The 9540-nt window shown below is 40.8% G+C and overlaps 1 protein-coding gene across 1 annotated transcript in view; it reads left to right on the forward strand.

Annotated features, from left to right (window-relative positions):
- LOC111968897 (unconventional myosin-VI-like) overlaps window positions 1–7118 on the forward strand; it is a 130972-nt gene extending 123854 nt beyond the window's left edge. The window contains exons 31-32 of the mRNA XM_070445249.1: window positions 3992–4210; window positions 4491–7118. Of these exons, the coding sequence (XP_070301350.1) occupies window positions 3992–4210; window positions 4491–4690 (419 nt within the window). The 3' untranslated portion in view covers window positions 4691–7118. The remainder of the gene's footprint in view (window positions 1–3991; window positions 4211–4490) is intronic.
- The last annotated feature ends 2422 nt before the right edge of the window (window positions 7119–9540 follow it).

Here is a 9540-nt window from a genome sequence, read left to right on the forward strand (position 1 = left end):
CCTCATGGCTCCACTTAGCCTTCGCTAGGGTCTGCATATGTTAGCTCCTCATGCTCCACTTAGCCTTCACTGGGAGTCTGCATCATGTTAGCTCCTCTCTCATGCTCCACTTAGCCTGCGCTAGGAGTCTGCATCATGTTAGCTCCTCCCTCATGCTGCACAGAAGTTAACACACTTGAATAATGCAACACGGCCTGTAGAACTGTTGAAGCTATTGGCAAAACAATGTCCTTACCAGCTAGAACACATTACAACGTAAGAATATACCGTTAGCTTCCAGCTTTGTAGGATAACTTCCCTTACTAGAACATCAGTACTTTGTTTGTGATAATATGCAAACCATAACGCAAAATATGCTGATTTCAAAGCTGATTGCCACAAACTTTATTTATTCATTTCATCAGTCTCTTTCTTCCAAAGATTATCTATTGAACAAACTGTGTGTGTGAATAGGGCTCTGACGGGCCGGCCCCTCTGGCCTCGTTCTTACTGGTTAAAGAGACAGGGCACACTTTTCTAAAAGAAGATATTTCTATGCAAATGTTGATCAGTACAACACAAGTTCCAAATGGAAGGGAAACAGATTGTCATCTGAAGCCCCATGAAATCAGCCAAAACAGGCTCAGTAACTCAATGCATGCACAGACTACTATTGAATATGCATTCACCTGTATTGTGAATAGGCCTTGATTTACCCAGTTTATCAATAGAGATTTACCATTCAAATAAATTATTACTGTTATGTAGTTAGATTGGTAAAAAACAAAGTAAAATTGAGTGTATGATTTATATAGCCATGTATGCATTAATTAATCAACTGTCTCTAAAATATTTTTATGTAACCTTTTTCAAATTAAATGATATTGAACTGAAAAGATGCCCTGCGATTGTAGGGGGAGCAGAGTTATCTGTCTGGATCAAGTGCCATTCTGTCACTTTGGTTAATATGCCTTTTATTTGCTGTGGTACCAGTTTGGTATCATGATGGTATCGAGTATTGTGATATTAAAACTGTATCGTATCAGTCAAAATTCTGGTATCATGACAACACTACTTGACCAATGTGCCTGGCAAGCTTTTAAAATGGGAAAATGTCACATATTTGCATTCCTGTATTAACATGGAATAGAAGCAAGAAAAATCAGCAATGCTCCAGTGAGCCCTAGACGGTAAAAACAGGGGTGTGTCCATGGCGTCATCTCTTCTCATGATGATGGAGGATTAATGCACATTTTATAAACAGCCCGCATGTTCTTTTCAGACATTCAATTTATATTCTAAAAAGCCCGGCTCCAAAACCTACTGTAGCTCCCGTCCAATAAGACTCAGCTGCCACGACGCCTCATCGGGTTTAGTGGTGCACTACCATGACCACTCGCTCCAACCAGCCAAGAATGATGTTTTCACCTCAGACCCAGAAACCAGCCAAGCATGATGCGTTCACCTCGGACCCGGAAACCAGCCAGGCATGATGCGTTCACCTCAGACCCAGAAACCAGCCAAGCATGATGCGTTCACCTCGGACCCGGAAAACAGCCAAGCATGATGCGTTCACCTCGGACCCGGAAAACAGCCAAGCATGATGCGTTCACCTCGGACCCGGAAACCAGCCAGGCATGATGCGTTCACCTCGGACCGGAAACCACCAGCGCAATCGTCACCTCGGACCCGGAAACCAGCCAGGCATGATGGCGTTCACCTCGGACCGGAAACCAGCCAGCATGATGCGTTCACCTCGGACCCGGAAACAGCCAGGCATGATGCGTTCACCTCGGACCCGGAAACCAGCACCATGATGCGTTCACCTCGGACCGGAAACACCAGGCATGATGCGTTCACCTCGGACCGGAAACCAGCCAGGCATGATGCGTTCAACTCGGACCGGAAACCAGCCAGGCATGATGCGTTCACCTCGGACCCGGAAACCAGCCAGCATGATGCGTTCACCTCGACCGGAAAACCAGCCAGGCATGATGCGTTCACCTCGGACCCGGAAACCAGCCAGGCATGATGCGTTCACCTCGGACCCGGAAACCAGCCAGGCATGATGCGTTCACCTCGGACCCGGAAACCAGCCAGGCATGATGCGTTCACCTCGGACCCGGAAACCAGCCAGGCATGATGCATTCACCTCGGACCTTGGAAACCAGCCAAGCATGTTGTGTTCACCTCAGACCCAGAAAACAGCCAGGCATGATGCATTCAACACCCTCCAAACTCATCATTAAGGGCCCTCGGGGTGTGGTGTCAGGAAAATACCCTCTCACTCAATGTCAGCAAAACAAAAGAGATGATCGTGGACTTCAGGAAACAGCAGAGGGAGCACCCCCCTATCCACATCGATGGGACAGTAGTGGAGAAGATGGAAGGTTTTTTAAAGTTCCTCGGTGTACATATCACCGAGAAACTGAAATGGTCCACGCACACAGACACTAACACTGTGGTGAAGAATGCGCAACAGCGCCTCTTCAACCTCAGGAGGCAGAAAAAATGTGGCTTGTCACCGAAAATCCTCACTAACTTTTACAGGTACACAATTGAGAGCATCCTGTCGGGCTGTATCTCCGCCTGGTAGGACAACTGCACCGCCCACAACGGCAGGGCTCTCCAGAGGGTGGTGCGGTCTGCACAACGCATTACCGGGGCAAACTACCTGCCCTCCAAGACACCTACAGCACCCAATGTCACAGGAAGGCAAAAAAGATCATCAAGGACAATAACCACCCGAGCCACTGCTTGTTCACCCCGCTTCCATCCAGGTGGCGAGGTCAGTACAGGTGCATCAAAGCTGGAACAGAGAGATTGAAAAACTTCTATCTCAAGGCCATCAGATTGTTAAACAGCCACCACTAGCACAGAAAGGTGGCTGCCTACCTACAGACTTGATATCATTGGCCACTTTAATAAATGGAACACTAGTCACTTTAATAATGTCACTTTAAGAATGTTTACATATCTCGCATTACTCAACTCATATGTATACTGTGTACTGTACCCTTCACTATCTATTCTTTACTATCTATTGCATCTTAGCCGCTCTGTCACTGCTCATCCATATATTTTATACTTATATATTCTCATCCCATTCCTTTACTAGATTGTGTGCATTAGGTTTTGTTGTGGAATTGTTAAATATTACCTGTTACTGCTGCACTGTCGGATCTAGAAGCGTAAGCATTTCGCTACAATCGCAATAACATCTGCTAACCTTGAGTATGTGACCAATAAAATTTGATTTGATTTGAAAACAGCCAAGCATGATACATTCATCTCGGGCTCAGAAACCAGCTAAGCATGATGCATTCACCTCGGACCCCAAAAAACACTTTTAAAGTAAATGTATTCTTTACGCACATGAAAGCTACAGTCTCCTTGTTCGCCCTTCATTTCTTTTTCATCCCAGGAACAGACAGATTTAGTTGCTTTCCCTGTATTTGCATATGTCTCTATTGATGTGAAAGCTTTCTCGAAGGTCCCATTTACTTTGCCTTTTGGTTTGGCTTCAGGAAGCAAGTACTTGAAAGTCTGCCTTGTAAGCAGCTTACCTGGCTTCCCCCCATGGCATGCGTTTGTGTATTTTATCTCATCTTTGATGTCTCATATTTTCAGAGTTTCATGTTTTTGCTTACTTCCACCACCCAAAGATTCACCCCTTCAACTCAGTCATGCTCTTAACTTCAGAGAGGAAATTGCTTCAAACATTAATGGACTCTTCTCTGTATAAAATTGTACATTTTAGTCATTCAGCAGACGCTCTTATCCAGAGCGACTTACAGTAGTGAGTGCATACATTTTCATACTCTTTTTCCATACTTGTCCCCCGTGGAAATCAAACCCACAACCCTGGCGTTGCAAGTGCCATGCTCTACCAACTGAGCCACACGGGACCAACACAGGATTGCTCCTCTTACGAAACAAAAACACCCCTAATTCCAAATGTGATCACATATCATATCTGGCAGTATAATGACATCAAACCCGCCACATACAGCCCAACAGAACCCGGCCCCGGCCGTGGCCACCCAGCAGCAGGAGATGGCCATGAACCGCCAGCAACGATACTTCCGCATTCCCTTCATCCGGCCCGCTGACCAGTACAAGGACCCCCAGAACAAGAAGAAGGGCTGGTGGTACGCCCACTTTGATGGGCCCTGGATCGCCAGGCAGTTGGAACTGCACCCAGACAAGCAGCCCATCCTGCTGGTGGCAGGTGGGTACCTCTAGCTGGATCAGCTTTGATATCTTCTGGATATGTACATTGATGTGTTTGTAATATGAAACTCTAAGCGCAGTATGTATTAGTGCATGTTTTAGTTATTACATTTAGTTGGTCAGTAATTATGAGTGTGTCAAGTAGATGGTTTTGTACGTGTGTCCTGAAAATATCCCTATTCAATCATATATATTCTCTGTGTATGCATTCTCCCTACCCTATTAAATCCTGTTTTGACTGTCAGTGTCTCTCTCTATCTCCCTCCCTCCATCCTCAGGGAAAGACGACATGGAGATGTGTGAGCTAAGCCTGGAAGAGACCGGGCTGACCCGGAAGAGAGGGGCTGAGATCCTGCCTCGGCAGTTTGAGGAGATCTGGGAACGCTGCGACGGGATCACATACCTGCGAAATGCCATTGAAAGCAAGCAGGCCAGGCCCACGTATGCCACAGCCATGCTACAGAACCTCCTCCAGTGAGCCAGAGGGACCACCCATGTCCATAGGCTCAGTAGGAATGCAATAAATAAAGGGAAAAGGGCAGAAGCACCCTCTATCATAGCAGCCTTTCAGGCTAATGCAGGGTTTCCCAAACCAAGGGGTACATGTTTTAGTTTTTGCCCTAGCACTACACAGCTGATTCGAATAATCAACTAATGATCAAGCTTTGATCATTTTTATCAGCTGTGTAATGTTAGGGCTAAAACCAAAACGTGCACAGATAGCCCAGCGTTTCCCAAACTCGGTCAACGGTTAGTTATCTCACCGAGGGCATTTCAAAGTTTTACTTAGATCTTTGTTGTGTGTTTTAAAAGTAGATTTCTGTAATTTTTGTTGGTTTTGTTTATTTTGCTGTGTGAAAATAAAGACCAATATACATCCCATCTTAAATTCAATTTTTACTACGAGGCCTTAAAACTATTTGATATTATTGAAACACGTTTCAAAGCTGCACTTCCTTGTTTCATTGCTAAATGAAAAGGAAGCACTGTTGGAACTGTTATATTTGATTGAATAAATGTTACAAGTATTTGGCTTTATGAGTTCTGGGAATAACTGAGTGTGTCAACATGTTATCTTGTATAATTAGGATTTAGAGTTTACCTGTTCAGCATAAAGCAGGTCATAAGTAGTGTTATTGTCCAAATAGAACAGATTATTTGTTGCTGCAGTGATGCTGGGACATGTTACATTTAGTTACTACACTTTGTATTTTTTATACTGTATCTACAATAACATCTTAATTTTAGCTAATACTGAATTATACATGTCATTGTTAACCCACAACTCTCATAGATTAAGTGGAGCACAAACCACTTTGGGGTGCTGTGAAAATATACACTTTCCGAATATCTAATATTTTTTTTATTTGTCATAGTTGGAGAAACAGGAAAAAGTATCTGCACACATCCAGTCAGATGCAAATGTAACTTAATTATAGCTGAGCTTTCCGGCAGCCAACCTTCATCAGAACATATCTCCACGAACAATAGTGGGACAGAGAAGGCCACACAGTGGTAGATTCTACCTATTATCTAGGAATATGTCATGGAGAAAAAAAACTCAAGCACTATATTTGTAGGCCATGGTGACACAATATATTCTCATCTAAGAACTTCTCATTTAAGAGGCCCAGTGTAGTCAAAAACATGATTTTCCTGTGTTTTATACATATTTCAAAGATACAATATGAGATTGGAATAATACTGTGAAAATTCTGATAATGTGTAAGAGATGTTTGAAAAGACCGTATGAAATTTCAGCCTGTTTTGATGGGATGTAGATGTGGCCTTCCATGGTGAATTAGTTAATAGACCAGTGAGAAAGAGTTCCGAACCTCTCTGCCTATGACAATTTGCTGTTAGTTTTCCCCCTCCCTCCCAGATAGTCCTAGCTAAATTCTTGCTTAAAAATTGGTCTTTGCTAAGAAGCAATTTTTTGTTCCTTTTTGACTATTTCAATTGAAAACAATTACAGTACGGTACTAATTGTTACCCAGAAATTATTTTAATATTGAGACAAAAACCGCTGCAGTGGACCTTTTAAAAGAAGTTTATAATTTATTTTCAATCATAAGATTTGTAGGCATTTGTAAATGTATTTTCAGAGGGAACTCCCAAGCGCTTTCTGTTCACCACTAATATAAAATGCAATTGTCAAACTATTTTAATAGATGGGTTGGTTTAGCAGCGTAACTGATGCGTGCACAACCAATGGGGCGAAACAGACGGTGTTGGCTTAAATTGTTGACAACATGTAAACTATATTTAATCTCCAATGTTTATTGAAAACATAAATGTGCACAATGACCACTTGTCTCTCAAATACATTGTTAGTTGTTTAGCTAGCTAGCGAATTCTAGCCATATTATTATTGACATGAAATCAGTCAAAACACCTCAAAACAAGACATGGTACCAAGAACAAGATGAAACGAGACACTTACACTTTCCCACGTGGCAGTTTGTCATTCTTGCTAGCAATCTGTCCGTCCAGAATCACAACAAACACCGCTGACGACTGCCCCATGGAAACGCGTGTACATCTTTTTCGTGATGATGTCAGCTAGCTGCTAACCCATCTATAACCATGTTGAAAGTTTGTAAGGTTTGTAAGTGTGATTGTGTTATTTTGTCCTTCAGGTTTGATATCTAGATTACTTGACTCCATTTGCTGATATTTGACTTTCTTATGAGTCCGTCATCTCATTGTGGACCAGCAGTTATAATTTATTAACAATTTAATAATGAGTGATATCCTTGTTTATTATTTTCTGTATAGTGAAATAATGTTGACATTACACGTTCCTCAGTGTCATCTTTGTAGCTATTTTTCCATTTCAGATTTAACTTCTATTGTATGCTGATTGTTGCACTGCAATATAGGAAATAAATGTAGTCTACCTTTTATCATTGTGTGTACTGTAATTAATAGCAAGACTACTTCTATTTGTACTTCCTAAATGGCTGAGGACTGTTTGTTTGATCCAAATGAAGGGCAGTAGAGAGCCAAAGACTTTGAATGGATATTCTAATAATCATCATAAAATAACAATCCTTTGACAATGTTGATGGAAAATTCATTGAAATACATTTTGATTGTGAGCAATTTAATGAAATAACCAATTGACCCCCACAAATTAAGATATTGTAGGAAAATACTTTATTTTTCACTATAAAATGTAAAAGGGTAGGAGGGAAAAGCCACATCGAGTTTGTTTTTGATCTTGTACTCAAAACACACGTGATTGGTGGAAATGTGTAGTACAGCAGTATACTGTAGTACTGACTTTCTCCACACAGATGTATTGCTACATTTCGCATCTACACAACACTATGCTAAAATCATACACAGGAGTATTGCTTTAAACAACATGACTGAAGTTAAAAGCGTAAACATTTACATTCATTTTCTTTTTTGGGACACTGAACAAAGGTTAGAATAACATTAAAGCAATATCTCATCTAAGGTCATAATACCACCATGTGTATCAATTTGTAAATAAATACCTCATTGTGAGGAAAGAAAAACACCCTTTGTCAAGGATATACAGTATCTGAAAAATATTCCTAGCCTTCAATATACACTGAATATACAAAACATTATGAACATCTGCTCTCTCCATGACCTAGACTGATCAGGTGAATCCAGGTGGACACTATGATCCCGTATTGATGTCACTTGTTAAATCCACTTCAATCAGTGTAGATGAAGGGGAGGAGACAGGTTAAATAAGGATTTTCAAGCCTTGAGACCAATTGTGAATGTGTGTGTGCCATTCAGAGGGTGAATGGGCAAGACAAAATATTTAAGTGCCTTTGAACAGGGTATGGTAGTAGGTTCCAGGCGAGACAATTTGTGTCAAGAACTTCAACGCTGCTGGGTTTTTTCATGCTCATTAGTTTCCTGTGTGTATCAAGAATGGTCCACAACCCAAAGGACATTCAGCCAACTTGAGACAACTGCGGGAAGCATTGGAGTCAACATGGGCCAGCATCCCTATGGATTGCCTTCGACACCTTTTAGAGTCCATGCCCCGACGAATTGAGGCTGTTCTGATGGCAAAAAGGGGTGGGTGCAACTCAATGTTAGGAAAATACCCTGTGTATAAATAGATGGGTATACCTTAACAGAACCTTCTAGTCCAGCATGTAATATCCACACGCCGTCTGCAATATGCATCCAATCCCAGGTACACTTCTCCATGTAATGTATGCACTAATTCCAGTAATTGATGAGTCCACTGCCATGACGTGAATTTCCAAGAGACAAGATATATTTCGAGTATACCGCTCAAGTTCAAAGCAACCAAGACTCTTGGTGCCAAGAAATTAGCCATCAAAGAACAGTTACCTCAAAGCATTCGTTTTCTGATGCCCTTAACAGGCAACAGGTTCGGTACTCATTTGGTGGTCGCCACGTCTGAAAAGGGGACAAGTGAAAAAGGGTATATCAAATGTTATTTCATGTCAGAAATTGCACGTAACATTTGTAATCATATTGACACATGAAATATACCCAAAACAGTAGTAAATGATATAAATATAACGCAATTAAAATAGTTAAACGGTACATACTTACCAGTATGTCATTATTAACACCCACTTTAAAAAAGATTCATTCATAAGTGCTAAATGTTATGAAATTATCCCTTAATGACTTTCAAGCTGCTGATTATAGCGTCCAGATTAATTACATATTATTTAACTATATTACAAACAAGACATGTTATGAATGTTTATAGGTTATCTTGCACACAATCATTTGAATAATTTAATTTTAGCATGCAGTGATATTGCAATTATTTTGATTCCTATTCATAAATAATTATGCTCATGTTAGATGGGAAATGTCACTGCCAGTGATTTACTTTGACATTTTCTAAATCATACTTTTTGATTTGAAGAAATGCAATGGAACACTCAACAGCATTAGAAACTATGGTTTGGTTAAGTAATAAATGATAATCAAACTTATCAACTGATGTCTTACCTTCTAATGCTTTGAAATGCTTTTCCTAGAAAGTATTTAATACAATATATAAACATATTGGACAACTGATGTCTACGCAGGGTTGTGGAGTAACTGATTACATGCAATCTGATTACAAAAAAACAGTCGCTGAAATCAGTTGTGTTACCAGAAAAAAATATTGTAATCAGATTAGATAATTTTTTTTAAATGATATGATTGCTTCTTGGATTACTTTTACGTTAATGGTTACAATTTTGGACAAGGTAGCAAGTAACTGCAATGGATTACATTTAGAATTGAACCTACCCAACCCTGCGTCTACCCTTAGACAATATGACACATTCAAACTGAGCCCAA

Source organism: Salvelinus sp. IW2-2015, linkage group LG9, assembly GCF_002910315.2.
Source record: "Salvelinus sp. IW2-2015 linkage group LG9, ASM291031v2, whole genome shotgun sequence".
Lineage (NCBI taxonomy): Eukaryota > Metazoa > Chordata > Actinopteri > Salmoniformes > Salmonidae > Salvelinus > Salvelinus sp. IW2-2015.